Genomic DNA, 19893 nt, shown 5'->3' on the forward strand with positions numbered 1-19893 from the left:
CGGTGAAGGAATTGAGATTGTCAAGGTATAGTATACCATAGTCAACTCAATTGTAATCATTGTATTCATAGCAGTAATGTTAAAAAAATTTACAAAGACTGTGGGGAAAGGAGGAAGTAGACAAATGAGCACTTAGAATGACTAATTTACCATAATTTTCTCAGTAATCTCAGTCCCAGGGCAACTTCCTGCTTTTCTTGGGTTTATGACAGACTCAGTATATGATTGCAACACAGTGTCTTGCACAATAACAATCCCCAGAGTCCTCAGATATCAACGTGTGGAGTTCCATGTAGGCTGTGCTGGAGGATTTGTCTGCAGTCAGCGTGGCCTTCCCCTTGAACTTCTGAGCATAGCCAGTACCACCATTTCCAGGATAAGTAAATCCAATCCACTCTAGGCCCTTTTCATGACTCTGCTTTACCCAGTATATGTTATAGTCACTGAATGTATATCCAGAAGCCTTACAGGGCAATTTCATTGAGGTTTCCAGGCCTCCCCAGCTAAGCCCCAGACTGCTGTAGCTGGACCTGGGAGAGGACACCTGCAAAGAGAAAGGCAGAATAGATGCCATTATTATCTCAGCCACTTTCTCTATTTCAGTGTTGGATTTAGGAGCCCCATACCTGTAGATGCTGCTAATTGAAAAAGGATACAGCTCCATCCCGTGGTGAGGGTCAAAGTATTCAGTGACTGTGGAGAGAACACTGATTACAAACTGTTTGGAGTGTAAATATCTCTATGTAACAACCATACCCTCCTGTAATTTACATATTCATGAGTATTGAACTTCTTAAAGACCTAGTCTATTTGGAGAAGAAGGAGGTAGAGGACACCTGTGTAAGACAGCAGGGTTCGAGGGTCCAAGCCCTAATCCTCTCTGATGAAATACATTCCATAACACTTCCTTGAGCTTTGCTCAGATGCTGTCTGTGGCTGTGTCATCAGGGCTGAAGCTTTTAATACATTTCTGGCCTCAGATTTTTGCTCCATTTTGGACAAATTTATCAGATGCATTTAAAGAAGGATGCTGTAATTATTGTGATGATGGGAAATTTCAAATCCTGACAAGTATGAGAGTTTCCAGCCTCTTTCCTATACATTAAAATATTTGCTTTTATATCAAGTTATATACAAAAAAATTTACCTAAAGGACATAAATGAGACATACCTCAGAAATATTAGCACATCGACCTTTATTGAAGTACTATCTATAAGAACTAAATTATGGAAATAAAATGCATATCTGTGTACAGATGATTATATAAGGAAGGCATAATTATATATGCAATGCAACAGAATTATTTCATCAAAAAGAATAAGAAAATTGTATTTCATTTAGTAGTATCAGATGAATCGTATATAGCAATATTAACAGTGATCTGCAGCCTTGATCACAGGAGTTTAGATATGCAGAATGTAAGGATGGATTCAGAATTGCTTTTTGGTCAAAGTTTTGAGAATGATTGACAGAGGACTCAGACACAGTTGAATCATCTATATCAACCTCCCCACATCATACAAGTACCATTACAAATGAGAGATTGGAAAGAACATAAGATCCAGACAGTGGCGGGGGGAGACAAAAAATACTATCTCAGAAATTGACATGATCATTGCACACATGGACTCGTAGCAGCTATAGTTATCAGCACAAAACCTTGGTAAATTGAGCCAGAAACAGTTAAAGTATGAGAACCCATGATATACCTGAGTAGATAATGTGTTTAATTGTAAGATTCACAATACCATTTTGATTGCTTGGGTCCACATGGTAGAATGTGCAAATTGAATATCATAAATTTTCCTCTCAGGTGAACACGACCACCTTTTTGGATGTTTGGTCTGTTTTCACGACTAAACAAAATATAATAATATTTTAAAAATATTGCAGAACAGTGGTGAGGTACTACCAAGGACACACAGAAGTATTGGATCTATTGGCATTTGATAATTGATGAGAAACCTTTGGAAGGTTTCTAGGTGTTCCTTATGTACTAATGAATGACACACACATGTGTGTATACACAGCATTGATTGGACTTCCTATAATTTTAGTTAGTGAAACAAAAGTGGTCAAGATGTTGGGAGCGAGACTTACTGAAATTTCCCAATGGAAGCCAGAGGGACATCACAGATTAAATATGAACATGATACATTTCATTTGTGAATGAAAATTTGAGAGATTAAGCAGACTAATTATGGAAAATAAAAATGAAATTTTACATATATTTTCAATTTTCATTTAAATGAATATCTTACACTGTGTATATATTCTCCATAATTTCTAATCTTTCATTTCTGTCCTATTTTTTCTCTTTCTTAGGCTAGATAATTCCTTTTATATACTGCTATATATTGCTATACATAATTGTATGTAGCCATGCAATGTAAAAACTACTAATAAGACCCTCATATAATGTCCTTATATATTCAACAATATATAGGAAAGTAAATATCATTAAGTCATTTGTGACTGAGTACTCTGTAATCATTTTCACAACTTTGAGTTGTCATGAATGTCTGCACCAATCATTACACACTGCAGACAGAAGTTTCTTAATCAAAGCTGAGACTAGAAATAATCTACTGCATAAAAGTAAGTATTTATAAGGCAGTTTGTCAAGTTGACTTTTAGCAATATGACCACAGTGTACTAAAGCCTATGTCATTTCTAGCCTTAGGCATCTGGCCATGTTTATTTGGCATAAAGTTTTTCCTAAACAGTAGAATAAAAATGTAATTAGATATCATTTGGTCACTATATAACAGTCAGGCACTAGTGGTTACACCTTACCTGAAAGCTGATATTGGAAACTACAAGGTCAGGCACTGTATAGTAACACTGATGACCTTTTTCTCTCTGCAATGTGCATAATACCTTCCTGCACTACAAAACCTGGTGAATACAGAGAATTTCTAATTCAGTTCAAGGTTGGTTTCCATATGGCCTGCACGTAAAATCCTTATTAATCAAAGAAAAATAGATAAAACTAACTTTAATGTGTAATTTTTACCTCAAAAATAGTGATTATAAGCAAACAAGCAAATTACAACAAAAGCAGACAATGATGTAGGAAAAGTGTAATCCTTATTCACTGTTGATGACTGTGTAGAGACATTAGAAAACAATATATAGTTTTCTTAAAAACTTAAATAAAACTATATTGTGTCCTAGCTATATCCTCCCTAACACTACACTCAACTGACTATATATCTAATTATGGAGACACTTTCACATTCTTGTTTATTGTTGCTCATTTACAATACCTGGAAAATATAATACATACAAATTCATAATAACAAAAAATAGTGTCAGAAAAACCTAGAAAAGACTAAAGACTAACAGTGACCATTCTGAGATGGTTTCACCATGGACTCTGGGCTTCAACGAATGAGCCTTTGCAGGCAAAACACAACAAGTGGCATGCTATTAATATTATAGGCCCATGCTATTGAGCAGATTTTCAGTTGATCAATGAAAATGTACTGTTTTACAGTGTCAATGAACAAAGAGAGGACTTAATTCCCAATAACGATTCTAATAAGACATTCTAAAATAACACTAGTAATTATTAAGTCCTTCATAATAGGACTGCTATCAAAATCATCTCTCAAAAGAAAACTGCAGTTAAAACTTTTTCAGTCTTGCCGTGTAATGAGTTGGTTGCTTCTTAGATAGAAAATAGAAATTTACAACTTAGAATACATTACTTAGAACTGTAAAACAAGGGGTTGGGGATTTAGCTCAGTGGTAGAGCGCTTGCCTAGCGAGCACAAGGCCCTGGGTTCGGTCCCCAGCTCCGAAAAAAGAAAAAAAAAAGAAAAAAGAAAAAAAAAAGAACTGTAAAACAAACGAAGGTCATGAAAAGAGAATTAATGATTTATTGTTGTTGCAGAAACAGAAGATAAAATATTGACTGGATTTATCATCACGAAATTTACACACAACGTTTACAGCTTTAGAAACTCAGTGAAACTCTAGAGCTAGTGACAGATAAAGAGAGTCTACCTGGAAAACTAGTCTTAATGAAAGCACATGTAAGCATCTCTGTTGTGAATTTCTTATTCAAGTTTTGGCCTTAATTTATCTTTAAAAGTTTAATGAACGTTTGTAAAAATAAATGGATGCTTGGATAAACCAAGTGATCTATTCTTTTTGCAAAAAGGTACAAAATCTATGTATCATAAAATTAGGCTGTAGAAGGGTAAAGCATGTATAAAAGAAAGGGGAAGACAGCAAAGTTGAATATCTTAAAAATTAAGAGAACATATAGTCAGATAGCTTTGAAATTTGTTTAAACCTATGATTAACTTGTGAAAATGATAACATGTGATCATGCATTCTGATAAAATGTATAAAGAACTGAGAACAACAAGAAGAAGAGCAGCAGAGATTAATTCAGAAGTCAAGGGGATTAAATTAATTTTAAAATGAAGGGAACAGGTAGTCAGAACACAAAGTCTAATAGGCTTTTATTCCTGTTATTTTCACTTACAAATAAAGATTTTAAAAAAATATCTCATCTTTATTTTCTTCATTTGAGTGATTGCCCTAACTGACAAGAATTTAAATAAACTCTCAGCCAGATGGCCCAGCATAGAGATAAGCTGTGGAGAAAGAAGCAAGGAACTGTTTAATTAAACTCCCCCCTGTTAAGCTACAGATATTAATTTTCCCAGAGGCCTGTAGCTGCTGGCTTCAGAGTAATTTAGAAATTAAGACAAGTAAAGCAGCTTCTTGTCTCAGAGTAATTTAGAGTCAAGACAAGTAAACAGTAATAGTAGAAAACTTTATCTCTTGGAAGACCAAGTCTTTTCCCCACTGATGTTCTTTCCCTTATCTACCTTCAAGGGAGAAGCAAAGCTCCAGAACTACTCTCTGAAAATAGATAATCACAAGGTGTATATAAAGACTGTGGAATATTACTTACTTTTACAACATAAATTATGATATCTATTGTTCTGTGCAAATACTGGGGAAATATGCTGAATGTGGTTACCAAGGTCCATTAAGACAATTGCTTCATATTCTCCCTCATGAGTGTTTCTCAGACATGAGTATTTCATTTGTGTAGTTAATTTGTAGAAGCCAAATGACTGAAAATGGATGACTAGTGTATGAGTAGCTAATATAGAGCATGTAGCAAAATGCAGATAAATTATAGCAGATGGGCATATACTTGAAACAGAAAAGCTCAAACATGAAATGGTGTTGCAAATTAGAGACATTAGATGTTGGTGCAGGGTGAACTAAAACTTAGGGTCATAAGAGATATGATTAAATCTAGGCCATTTAAATAGGAGTAAAAATGAACCATATATAAATTGCATGTGGATATATCACGAGAAATAAAAATCAGAATACTGGGAGTACACAATAGTATATTATGGATTAAAGACAACCTATTAAAAATTTTATTTTCATAAAAGAATTTCAGAAAATAATGAACTATTGATACTTGTCTAGTTTTAAATTTGTAATGTTCTTTGTGTTGATGGAGTAAGTTTGTATTTAGATTATAGTATGTGTTTATGGATCTGCTTCTACATTATTTTGATGTAGAATTTTCATATTTCTTTGGAGACTCAGTTGGGTCATTTGATGTTTTCTTGAAAACTGTCTTATGAGAGTATTTTTTTTACAGAAACATATGAGAAGATGTTTTCAGAGAGTAGACACATGGTATTTTTCTGGAAGCTGCCTGAAAAGTGGAATGTGATGTCTTTTTGGAGAAGATGATGTATGAAAAGACACAGGATATTTGGAAAAGTGTAAGTATAACCCAAAAGACAATAGACAAAGTTTTAGTCTTGCCTTCTTTGCCAATCTTCATTTGTTGTGACTTCCTAGAGAAAAACTCACCCACTAAAATCAGGGAATAAAGAAGGCTGCCCGAGCTCTCTGCTCCCAAACCCCGTGGGAGAGAGACCTCACCGCCTGATCAAGTGGGCACTCCTGAGGCTGCAGAGCGGAGGAGACCACCAACACTGCCCACCCCTGCCCACATCCCTGGCCCAAGAGGCAACTGTATAAGGCCTCTGGGTTCCCGTAGGGGAGGGCCCGGGAGCGGCAGGACCCCTGCGCCTGAGACACTGCCGGAACCTGAAGGAAACAGACCGGATAAACAGTTCTCTGCACCCAAATCCCGTGGGAGGGAGAGCTGAACCTTCAGACAGGCTGACACGCCTGGGAAACCAGAAGAGACTGCACTCTGTGCACATCCAGGCGCCAGAGGAAAACACCAAACGCCATCTGGAACCCTGGTGCACGGAGGCTCCTGGAAAGAGCGGCGCAGATCTTCCCGGTTGCTGCCACAGCGGAGAGGACTTAGGCAGTACCCCACGAGCAAACTTGAGCCTTGGAACTGCAGGTAGGACCAACTTTTCCCCTGCAAGAAACCTGCCTGGTGAACTCAGGACACACAGAGGCAAAATTCCTCTAAGGCCGGGCACTTCCTGTGTTTACCGGAAGTCCCACACCGGCGGATCCCGGACCACAGCAGCTCCCTGCTCCCAAACCCCGTGGGAGAGAGACCTCACCGCCTGATCAGGTGGGCACTCCTGAGGCTGCAGAGCGGAGGAGACCACCAACACTGCCCACCCCTGCCCACATCCCTGGCCCAAGAGGCAACTGTATAAGGCCTCTGGGTTCCCATAGGAGAGGGCCTGGGAGCGGCAGGACCCCTGCGCCTGAGACACTGCCGGAACCTGAAGGAAACAGACCGGATAAACAGTTCTCTGCACTCTTCTACTGATATTCTGGGCTAGAGAAAAACTCATCAAAATGCTTCTACTGATATTCTGGCATCTCCGTGTGATTTCAACAGACTAAGGCCAATTAGTGGAGCCTCATAATTTCTGCTGAATCAAACTTCCAATGCTCATTCTTGAACAGTGTTTGAGAGTGTATCAAACTAAACAGGACTACAACCCCCTTTGCTATATTAATCTTTCCTTTCTTTACTACATCTGGTGTGTTGTGCATTAGAAGGGAGGTTAAAGTGTTTAAGAACTCTCATTAAAGTTGGTTTTGAGAAATCTATGCTTACAGTATTTTTTAACCAAAAAAATTATTAAAGGTGAATGCAAAGCTGGAGATATGTAGACAAGACTTCTGGTTTAATTATTTGTACTGACTTAGAAGGTGTGTTCTGATCTAATTCTATTGTTTTGTAATAAATATGCCTATATAAACCTGAGTAGCAACTTTGTGTTCTTTTTTAATTTGTGGGCCATTGAACACATGTATCCATATGGGTGGACAATTCTGCTCCAAAGAGACACACATTATTAAATGAACATCTCAACTCCAGTCCTGGATAACTCCATATCACTTAATGGTCAGAGAGGTCCCTCATGTGCTGAAGATAGTATGAAATATTGCCATTGTTTGTAGTTGCCCAAGATAACTCCACTGTGAGGCCTTACATGTGAAAAAATAATTCAAAAACTGAATAGACCGTAAGAGCTAGAAAGGTTGCTTCATGCAAAGGAAAGAGTTTTTCAAATCAAAATCAGGACAGATGAACATATGAACTCACAGAGACTGTGGCTTCAGGAAAGAAGGCTTAAAAAAGTCAAGGCTCATGTTGACAGAGTGCAATGACACAGACTCTCACTTGAACCAAGAAGTTTCTGCAGTTGACACTTGCTTGCAAAAATAAATTTAATAGAATTTAATCCATTATATTCACACCACTTAAGGGGGAACACCTGTCAAGTAGCAGATGGTTCAAATGATTCAACCTCAATGTTACTTTTGAAGATACTATGTCTCATATGACATTAATGTTTTCTCTCATTTGTCATACATATGCATATGTCACATATATGAATAGGTATATAATACAATATGATATATATTATATATATATCATGGTTTTATAGTTGTTTTTATGTGCTGCATGTGTGTGTTTCTTGGTGTTCTTTTTGTGTGTTTGCATTTGTATCTTCCTAAATCTGGTTTTAAATTCTATCTTGTTTTTTTTCTCTTTGCTTTCTACAGAGAGAATAAAAGCCTGTATTCTTGAGTGAATGTGGTGGTAGTAAGGACTTAAAAGGACTTAGGGGGGAGGATTCAGTGAACATGATATACTGTATTGATTTTTTCACAAAAATCATAAAATGTAAATTAAAATTGAAAAAATAAATAAGAAAATATCAATCTGTAAGTGGAGCAATGAATCTTCACTGTGTTTGAGCATGGAAAACTCAGAATTCAGCCAGAGCAGGGGTAGCTCAGCTACTATGCCTTTAAGACAGGAATCAACAGAAGATATAGAGTCACTTCCACATCAATTTTATCTTCCTACTGGGGATTATTTGTTCCATTGTGCCTCCTGCTGTACATGAGCTACCTACATGTAAATTTATCAAAGCTTACACTGAAGACCCTCAGCCTGGCTTGAGCAGTAATGTATCCCTGCATCTTCAGGGCTCACATAGCTTGGCTGAAATAAGAAATGATTCTTGTTTACCTGGATATGATAGAGTTGTGCCTATATTATTAACAATGATTTTCTCAAAGAGAGTCTCCTCCCTTGGGGCAGTGGGATCCAGCTCCAACAGTTCACACTTGTAAAAGGTGACAGCTTGAAAGAACCAAGTCTTGACTGCCTTCATCAGGCTCTACCTAGGGCAGAATCCTTGAGCTCAGATGGACTGCAATCAGTCTTATGCTCAGACAAACCTCCCCATGTACTCAGGTATGAATTCTGAAAACACAAACAAAAAGGAGTCAATGAAAAGAGGAGAAATCACTGTGCTACTCACAGAGCATTTAACAACTCTCACATATTTATATCTAGAGGAAATGGAAATCCCATAAATTTAGAATGCTAATTAACCTGTTTCTCTCACTGCATTTGCAGCATTTCTCAGGAATGGGGTAGAGGACATCTCTTTGTTAAGCATCCTCATTGATTGGAAGATATAAGTCCTTAGAAAGATTTATTCCACTGTCTAGCATTCCAAGTTCAAGATCTTCTTATACCAGGACAACACACATGTTTGTATCTTAGTAAAGCTTTTCAGGAACAAATGTTTTCACGATGTAAGATGAATTTGAAAGTTGCTTCCTGGAATGAAAAATGCAATTAGCATATAAGATTGCATAGATTACATAGAAGATTTTTTGTATGTGTGTTCAAATTTATAAAGTGTAACTACATATAGTAATGTAAAAAGTGGATGCTACAGAATCTGAGGACACTCATATATGTTTTACTATGACTTGAGAATTACAAATGAGATGTAACTATTATTGCAGGTGAAAATCAGCTGGAATCAGTTCTATGACTTCTTTTCTCTCACTGGTCATACCAGGTATGATATGTGGATAGTAAAACACCATCAGGACAACATGTTCTTGTAGCAGAACACTTATCTCTAAAAATCAGGGTATGGGATAGGCACTACTTGGCATTTCAGCTTCATAACGGGTCAGAATGATATCAATAAATCTCTTCTTCATAGTTCAGTATGTTGGAATACTGATGGATATCAGATATTAAAATGTATAGGGGTGTTGGCTTCTTTAGTAGGATTTATATAGACATTTTCCTCTCACAAAAGAATGTATTCAAGAAATTATTGGACTCAGGGAGATGGTGGAGAGATGATTCCAGTGTCTTCTTGTAACTTAAACTCATATATTACCGTAGGAGCTGACCTGATGAAATGCCTGTGAAACTGGATACATTTGCTTGAATTCACACAATCTTTGATTTCCAACATTATACAATTTGACTTATACTCTATGGTTTATTTAGCTATTATTCTTTGGCTGAAGCATGTTTTCATTGATCACAAATATCTGTATCTTCAACAAATCCTTCCAGACGAAAGGGATGACTACATGTAGAAGAATGAAAATAGATCCGTACTTATCAGTGTGCTCAAAATCATGCCCCAGTGGATCAAGGACCACCCATGAAACCTGATAAACTGAATCTCATAGAAGAGAAAGTGATAAATGCCCTTGAACACATTACTATAGGAGTCAAGTTCCTGAAAATATATCAATGATTCAGAATCAATGATCAATAATGGATACATGTGACCTCAAGAAACTGCAAAGCTTTTGAAGTCAAAGGGCATTGTCAATAGGACAAATTTATTGGTATAAAAATGGGTTACTAATTTCTTTGAGTTAATTTTGTATCCAGCCACTTTGTTGACATTGTTTATCAGCTACAGGAGCTCTCTGGTTAAATTTTGGCATCGTTTGTGTTTACTATCATATAATTGGCAAATAATGAGGCTTTGATTTTTTCCTTTTTAATTTATATCACTTTGATCTCCTTTAGTTGTCTTATTGCTCTGGCTAGAACTTCAAGTACTATGTTGCATAGATAGGGAGAGAGTGCACAGCCTTATTTTGACCCTGATTTTATTGGAAATGCTTTAAATTTCTCTCAGTTTAGTTTGATGTTGAGTATTGTCTTGCTGTTTATTGCTTTGATTATCTTTAGTTATGTGTCCTGTATCCCTGATTTTTTTAGGAAACCCAGGGTGGCCCCATCCTGCTCAGAGAAGAAGTAGAGGAGAAGGCAGGGAAAGATTTTTGGAGGGTGTGACCAAGAGGTGGTTAATAATTGAGATGTAAAGTGAATAATTTTTTAAAAACTTAGAATTAAATTTAATATAAGAAAAAAAAGATATGATAAGTTTTCCTAGAAGAAACTACTATATAATACAAAACACACACTTAAACACACACACACACACACACACACACACACACACACACAGGCTAAGGTCCAAATACTTTACTTAATTATTTACTATAAATTAGCATTATGCATTTTACATACATGGGAATTCCAGGTAGGGGGAAAGGGCACACTAATGGCAGGGAACAGAAAACAAAATAACCCCCAATCCACTTGTTACAGAACACACATGAAGACCAAGCTGCACATTTGCTACAAAGGAATAGAGGTGTAAGTCCAGCTACTGCATGCTCCCAGGTTGGTAGCCAAGTATCTGTGAGCCACCGTGTCCCATTTCGTTGACTCTGAAAATCTGCCTTTGGTGTCCTTGATGGCTCTTGATAACGTCTCTCAGGAGACAGATCTGCTAGGTTCCTGTCAGCAAGCATATCAGAGAATGATTAATAGTGTCAGGGGTTGACGCTCTCATATGAGACGTATCTCATGTTTGGCATTTGGTAGCAGGATGTTACCATAGTCTCTGTTCAATCTTTATCCCCGTACAGCTTATAAGAAAGAAAAATTTTTGATTGAAACTTTTGGGTAGATTGATGTCCCCTCTCTCTTCTTAAAGTTCTGTCCAGCTACAGGGGGTAGCCTCTTCAGCCTTTATATTCCCCTCTGTTAGGTATCTAAACTAGTGTCACCCTTACAGACTCCCAGTATCCTCCCTTGTTCTAGGCCTCCAGATAATAATCAGAGATACCCCATACAAACCAATTTCCATTCTCATTCAGAGCCCTCTCCCACAAACCTCTCCCCATACCCAATCACCATCTCTGTTCCCCTCCTTACCACCTTTCGTTCTTAGTTCCCTCTATCCATTAACTTCCAATGACTATTTAATTTGTACTTCTGAATGAGATCTGTGCAACCTCCCTTGGGAACTCATTATTACCACTTTGTTTGGCTCTGTGTGTTATACCACAGTTGTCTTGCATTTTATGGCTATTGACCACCTACACCTGTGTACATATCATAAGTGTTTTCTGGCTCTGGTTTGCCTTGCTCAGAAAACTTTCATGAAGTCTTTGTTTTTAATAGCAGAATAGCACTGCACTCTTTAAGTATACCATGTGTATTTTATGCATTCTTAATTGAAGAACATCTAGTTTGTTTCCAGTTTCTGGTTATTTCAAATAAAGCTTCTATGCACAGAGTTGAGCAAGTTTCCTTATGGGATGGTATAGCATCTTTTGGTTATCTGCTGTGCCCTGGACCCTGGGGCAGAACTGAGAAACTGAGGCATTGATTTCTAAGGTAGTTTCTTGTACAAGTATGTACTCCCACCAGTAATATATCCCTCTGGATCTTATTGAAACTTTTTGAGAAGTCTCTCTTCTAACTCCCTAACAAGGTTTGTTCCTTAACTAAAGACACAATGAGTACAAAGAGGGCTGTCTTTATGCATATAGGTTTGTCATTCACCAAAGCATAGGAACACATAGAAGCCATCCACCATTCAAAGGAAAGGGATTTCATTTTCCTCATCTGTCATCAAATGCCAATATACCCAAAGCATGTTGTTAACCCTCCGAAGTACCTCATCACGTTTGAATATTTTTTAAAGAATGCTACACTTTCTTATGTGATGGGAATAGAATAGAAATGTATCAAGTGCATGTGAGAATCAATGAAAAAATCATATATAATATTTATATCTAAAAAGTAGTTCAAGAAATTAATATGATATCCCTAAGCTTAAAAGTAACACATTCCCCTGCTCACCTATTTCACAGGCTTTCATGCTGTAACTTTTTCTGTCTTGGTTTGTTCAGGTCTTGGGCTGGTAGCTATAGTCTCTGTGAAATATGTTCAATGGACATGTAAATTCATGCAATAGCATTTCATGACTATCTACTCCATATCTGGATCTTACATTCTTCCTAAACCCTCTTTTGTGGTGGTCATTAATTTTTGATGTGAGGTTGAAATAGATGACTCCTCAGTAGTGTCATTACAGAATGTAGACAATAGTAAGGTATATATTAACTGTGGTTCCATTTAAAAACAGCATGTCTTTTCAGTAATTACCATTTTCTTCATATGCACCAACACTATCAGCTCAAAAGTCTGAATTTTCTTTCATGTAATATAAAATATAAGGGTCTTCCAGTAGAATTCTCCAGCAGCTATCTGATTAGTCCTCCAGGTACAGTCATATAGCCTTGCTAAATATTTGATGTGTGTGTAGAATTCATTCAGTTACAAATAAGGAAGTTCAAAATTCTGCTATGTGGTGTCAATTGATGCTCTGTGTATAGAGGAATACTGGAATATGCTTTGGAAATTCAATATTTCATGTTCTATCTTTTACTCAGTATGCAACTACCTAGATTCTAAGTTAGAAATAGAGAAGATGGATCACATTTGCCAAAAGGAGTCACCATGATGAGACTATCAGTTCTTAGCATGAAGATTTCTTGTGAAGAAGAACACTGTGCTGGAGGAATATGCAAAACAAGTCATTGTTTTCATCTATGATTCTCAAAGTCAAGCCCCTAGAGTTCACAGATAAAATAGGTCTCTATACTTATTGTTGCTCACAGATTTATTCAAACTGAACAGCCTTCAGCAAAGCATTAATGAGTCTGACATCCATGTATCCCCAAAACAGTAGAATTAGTTTTGTGTCACTAAGGATCAATATCACTAACTTAAAAATTACTGCTCTGTAAAATTTGAACACAGATTGAATGCAAATAACTGAACTCTTACTCCTGTTTTTCTTTTCCTCAATATTTAACCACAGGATTGAGCAAATGTTTAGGTTATTCATTGTGGTAATATCAAGCCCAATATAGCGTCCTGTTCTTTTGGAGTTTTTGACAAGTTCCAGATATGATCTGTGGCACTGTGTCTTGCACAGTAATAGACTGCAGAGTCCTCAGATGTCAGACTGCTGAGCTCCATGTAGGCTGTGTTGGACATCGTGTCTGCATCCAGTGTGACTCTGTCTTCAAACTTCTCTCCATAGTTTGTTCTGCCAATACTTGGGAGTATGTCTCCAATCCATTCAAGTTCATGCCGAGACTTCTGCCTCACCCAACTCATATAAGCAATAGGAAAGTTATCTAAGTCAAAATCCTTTCAAGACAGCTTTACTGAAGATACAGGACTCCTCAGTACAGGCCCAGACTGTTGCAGATGAACCTGGGACTGGGTACCTGTAGAGAAAAAGAAAAGTGGAAGGTATTTCACTTCATCATGTGCCAACCCCTCATATTTAAGTTTAGGGACCACTTACCTGTAGCTGCTGCCAGCAGATAAAGCATAATCCAAATGCAGTCCATGTTAGAACCATTGTGTACAAGGATTAGAGGGTGGTAATGTGGTGCCTTAGGTATGTGGACAGCCTGTATTTAAAACCACAAACTATAATTTACATATTCATGAAGGAGGGTAATTCTTGGATCAGCATATGTAATAAATACTATCACATTTTTTGCAACCATTTCAAATATTGAGACATTGAGGAATATGTTATCCGGAGTTGCAAAGCTAGTGTAAGAATTTAAACAGGAGCCAAGAGAATAAGCTTCCAGTTTGCTTTATTCCTATCTCCACATAGCATTTTTTCTGGGTAATAAAATGGAAGATAAAAAGTCAGTACAGCAATATAAATGAGTTTGCAAATTTGACTCATCAAGAAATGGATGAAAAACCAATTAAAGCATGTTCTGCATACAAGCAACAACTTGCCAAATCCAGGAAATGGGTATTGACTCTGTAGGTTTTGGGGTGAAGCAGGGCTTACTTTTCAATGATGTCTATGTGTCCACTCTTAAAAATGCATTTCCATGTGACAATTGTTACCCATGCCCTAATGGAGGTCTAAATTTGGATTAGAGGCTTAATTTTAAGATATACATTTGTACCATGTGAATAATCAAGACTCATATCTTATTTCTATGGCACAGGCTTAAAGTTGACCTCCCTTCCAGAAACAGATCCCTAATATTAACCTTAAGTCCAGTGATTAATGACCATGCATGCGGTCTTGACTTTACTCTCCAAAGTATAGGAAGCCATTCTGACTAATGTCTGGATTACTCTATGCCTTAAAACCTCCCAATCTGCCAGGGTATTCTAGGCTTCCAAATAAATGATTGCTCACCATTACATTTCTATTCAGTAATGTTAAAAGTAGTGATCTACATTTTAAAAATATTTTTAAATATATTTTCACTAATTTTGAGAACTTTTTATTCTTTCATATATTATACCACATACACAATTTTGCCTCCCTTTTCTTCTCCCAGTGCTTGTCTCTCACATAACTCCCCCCACCAATGCACTCCTCCTTCACATTCCTTCAGAATAATGCAAGCCAACAAGAGATACTAACTAAATATCTACATCAAGTTACAGTAAGATTATGCACCAACCATCTATCTAGGTTGGATAAAGGCCAACCAGTAGAAGGAAATATGTCCAAATAGCAGATAAAAGAGTCAGAGATAATCCTGATCCCACTGTTAGAAATCACCCAAGAAGAACAAGCTACACAACCATAACATGTATACAGAGGGCTAGATCAGACCCATGCAGGCTCTGTGATTGTCAGGTCAGTCTCTTTGAGCCACTATGGGTCATGTTTGTTGAGTCTCTAGTTTTCTTGTGATGTTCTTGAACCCTTTAGCTTGCACCATCATTCCTCTCCATCTTATACAGGATTCCCCAAGCTCCACCTAATGTTTGTATGTAGGTCTCTGAATTTGTTTCTATCAGTTGCTCAATGACTCCTCTTTGTTAATGATTATGGTAGGCTTTTGTGTACAAGTATAGAGAAATACTATTAGAATTTTTTCTTAGTTTTGTTGTTATTGTTGTTTGGTTCTGTTTCTTGGATTTTGTTTTGACAGTCATGTAAGTTCCTGTCCCAGGACTATGAGCTATCCATCTCCTGGATGCTGGATTTCCAACCAATGGCATTTCTCTTGTAAAATGAGTCAGAAGGTGGACCAACAATTTCCTTGCCACTTTTCCAATTTCTGCACTGTCCTAAAACATCTAGCAGGGGTAACATATTCTAGGGCAAAGGTTTTATGGACAGATTGAAATCTTCTGTAGTTACACAAAATGGAATATTCAGGTTCCATATCCCCAAATATGAGGAAGTTTAACTAGGCTCCCTTTCACAGATTCCTAGAAGATTCCATTGCACTAGTTATCTACCTTGCCCTAGAAATGCCTCATAATTCTAGTTGTCCCTCCAAGTAATTTTCCCCTTTTATCCTCCCCCAGTTTAATTAGTCCTGTTCCCTTCAAAACCAGCAATTGCTATTCTATTTCCCTTTCCCAGAAAGATTCATATTTCCTCACTTATGTCCCCTGTTTTACTTATTCTCTCTGGACCCATGCACTGTAGCAAGGTTATCCTTTACATTACAGCTAATATGCACTTATAAGTGTGACTATACCATGTTTGCCTTTCTGCTTCTGGGTAAGTTCACTCAGGATGTTCTTTCTAGATTGATCCATTTGCCTGCAAATTTTACAATTTTATTTACTTTTGATGCTGAATACTACTCCATCATGTAAATGAAAACATTTTCTAATTTTCTCATAAAATTACATTGTTTTTTTTTACAGTGGCTATACCTGTTTGCATTGCCAGCAGCAATAAAGGACTATTCCCCTTGGTTTTTTTGGTTTTTTGTTTGTTTGTTTGTTTCTTTGTTTTGTTTTGTTTTGTTTTGTTTTTGCCTTAACTATTCTGACAGGTATAAGATGGCATTTCAGAGTCATTTTAATATTCATTTCTCTAATGGCAAAGGATGTTTAACATTTACTTAAGTGGTTCTCTACCTCCTGAGATTCCTCTGTTTAGAATTCTGTTCACATTTATACCCCTTTTTACTTGAGTTATTTGGTTTTGGATGTTTAGTTTTTGGAGTCTTTACATATTTTGGAAATCAGAACTTTGTCACATGTGGGGTTGATTAAACTATCTTCTCTTTCTCTAGTCTGGCATTTGGTGCTTTCATGGTGTCTTTTGCCTTACAAAGCCTTTTTGTTACATAAAAGAGTCAGAGACAATCCTGATCCCACTGTTAGAAATCACCCAAGAAGAACAAGCTACACAACCATAACATGTATACAGAGGGCTAGATCAGACACATGCAGGCTCTGTGATTGTCAGGTCAGTCTCTTTGAGCCACTATGGGTCATGTTTGTTGAGTCTCTAGTTTTCTTGTGATGTTCTTGACCCCTTTAGCTTGTTACATAAAAGAGTCAGAGACAATCCTGATCCCACTGTTAGAAATCACCCAAGAAGAACAAGCTACACAACCATAACATGTATACAGAGGGCTAGATCAGACACATGCAGGCTCTGTGATTGTCAGGTCAGTCTCTTTGAGCCACTTTGGGTCATGTTTGTTGAGTCTCTAGTTTTCTTGTGATGAGTTAGTAATTTTCTATCATGTGCCTGTACAATGGTGTTCAAAACGATGTCTACTGTGTAAATGAGTTGTAGGTCATTTTTCTCTAGTATTAGTGTATAGTTTTATGATGTGAGCTTTGGTCTGCTTTAACTTAAGTTTGGTGGAAAGTGGTAAACATGAATCTATTTGTATCCCATTACATGGAGATATCCAGTAAGACTAGCACCATTTGTTCAAGAGGCTTTACTTCTTCCATTGCGTATGTCTGGTTTTTCATTAAAAGCAAGTTTTCATAGGTGATTCTGTTTATTTCTGGGTCTTCAATATGCATTAATTGATAAACCTGTTTGTTTTTAAGTCAATACCAAATTGTGTTTATTACATAGTGCTGTAGTACACTGGGAAATCTGGCATTGTGGTGTACAGAATTGTTTTAGCTGTTCTAGGATTTGTTTTACTTTTTTTCTTTATGAAGTTCAATGATATCCATTCAAATTCTGTACAGAAATATCTTAGAATGTTGATGGGTATAAGACTGAATCTGTAGATTGCTTTTAGTAGGCATGCCATGTTAAATCTAACAATCCAGGAGCCCAGGATTTATTTCCATTTTCTTATATCTTCTTTAAATTCATTCTTTGAAGACTTAAGGTTTTTTTTTTAATTAACTTAAGTATTCCTTATATACATTTCGAGTGTTATTCCCTTTCCCGGTTTCCGGGCAAATATCCCCCTTTCCCCTCCCCTTCCTTATGGGTGTTCCCCTCCCCATCCTCCCCCCATTGCCACCCTCCCCCCAACAATCTAGTTCACTGGGGGTTCTGTCTTAGCAGGACCCAGGGCTTCCTCTTCCACTGGTGCTCTTACTAGGATATTAACTGCTACCTATGAGGTCAGAGTCTAGGGTCAGTGCATGTATAGTCTTTAGGTAATGGCTTAGTCCCTGGAAGCTCTGGTTGCTTGGCATTGTACATATGGGGTCTCAAGCCCCTTCAAACTCTTCCAGTTCTTTCTCTGATTCCTTCAATGGGGGTCCTATTCTCAGTTCAGTGGTTTGCTGCTGGGATTCGCCTCTCTGTTTGCTGTATTCTGGCTGTGTCTCTCAGGAGCGATCTACATCCGACTCCTTTCGGTCTGCACTTCGTTGCTTCTTCCTTCTTGTCTAATTGGATGGCTGTATATGTATGGGCCACATGTGGGGCAGGCTCTGAATGGGTGTTCCTTCTGTGTCTGTTTTAATCTTTGCCTCTCTATTCCCTGCCAAGTGTATTCTTGCTCCCCGTTTAAAGAAGGAGTGAAGCATTCACATTTTGATCATATGTCTTGAGTTTCATTTGTGCATGGCATCTAGGGTAATTCAAGCATTTGGGCTAATAGCCACTTTTCAATGAGTGCATACGATGTGTGTTTTTCTGTGATTGGGTTACCTCACTCAGGATGATATTTTCCAATTCCAACCATTTGCCTACGAATTTCATAAAGTCATTGCTTTTGATAGCTGAGTAATATTCCATTGTGAAGATGTACCACATTTTCTGTTTCAATTCCTCCGTTGAAGGGCATCTGGGTTCTTTCCAGCTTCTGGCTATTATAAATAAGGCTGCGATGAACATAGTAGAGCACGTGTATTTTTTATATGTTGGGGCATCTTTTGGGTATATGCCCAAAGAGAGGTATAGCTGGATCCTCAGGCAGTTCAATGTCCAATTTTCTGATGAACCTCCAGACTGATTTCCAGAATGGTTGTACCAGTCTGCAATCCCACCAACAGTGGAGGAGTGTTCCTCTTTCTCTGCATCCTTGCCAGCATCTACTGTCACCTGAGTTTTTGATCTTAGCCATTCTCACTGGTGTGAGGTGAAATCTCAGGGTTGTTTTGATTTGCATTTCCCTTATGACTAAAGATGTTGAACATTTCTTTAGGTGTTTCTCAGCTATTCAGCATTCCTCAGTTGTGAATTCTTTGTTTAGCTCTGAAACCCATTTTTAATAGGGTTATTTGTCTCCCTGTGGTCTAACTTCTTGAGTTCTTTGTATACTTTGGATATAAGGCCTCTATCTGTTGTAGGATTGGTAAAGATCTTTTCCCAATCTGTTGGTTGCCGTTTTGTCCTAACCACAGTGTCCTTTGCCTTACAGAAGCTTTGCAGTTTTATGAGATCCCATTTGTCGATTCTTGATCTTAGAGCATAAGCCATTGGTGTTTTGTTCAGGAAATTTTTTTCAGTGCCCATGTGTTCCAGATGCTTCCCTAGTTTTTCTTCTATTAGTTTGAGTGTATCTGGTTTGATGTGGAGGTCACTGATCCACTTGGACTTAAGCTTTGAACAGGGTGATAAGCATGGATCGATCTGCATTCTTCTACATGTTGACCTCCAGTTGAACCAGCACCATTTGCTGAAAATGCTATCTTTTTTCCATTTGATGGTTTTTGGCTGCTTTGTCAAAAATCAAGGGCCCAAAGGTGTGTGGGTTCATTTCTGGGTCTTCAATTCTGTTCCATTTGTCTATCTGTCTGTGTCTGTACAAATACCATGCAGTTTTTATCACTATGGCTCTGTAATACTGCTTGAGTTCAGGGATAGTGATTCCCCCTGAAGTCCTTTTATTGTTGAGGATAGTTTTAGCTATCCTGGGTTTTTTGTTATTGCAGATGAATTTGCAAATTGTTCTGTCTAACTCTTTGAAGAATTGGATTGGTATTTTGATGGGGATTGCAGTGAATCTGTAGATCGCTTTTGGTAAAATGGCCATTTTTACTATATTAATCCTGCCAATCCATGAGCATG

General features: G+C 37.5%; 1 gene segment (V, D, J or C); it reads right to left on the reverse strand.

Moving 5' to 3' along the window:
• Positions 1–214: 214 nt before the first annotated feature.
• LOC103692738 (Ig heavy chain V region 108A-like) lies at positions 215–664 on the reverse strand. The segment is given in 1 exon segment: positions 215–664. A coding segment is annotated over 1 exon segment (450 nt).
• Between the last annotated feature and the right edge of the window lie 19229 nt (positions 665–19893).

Source organism: Rattus norvegicus, chromosome 6 (genome assembly GCF_036323735.1).
Source record: "Rattus norvegicus strain BN/NHsdMcwi chromosome 6, GRCr8, whole genome shotgun sequence".
NCBI lineage: Eukaryota > Metazoa > Chordata > Mammalia > Rodentia > Muridae > Rattus > Rattus norvegicus.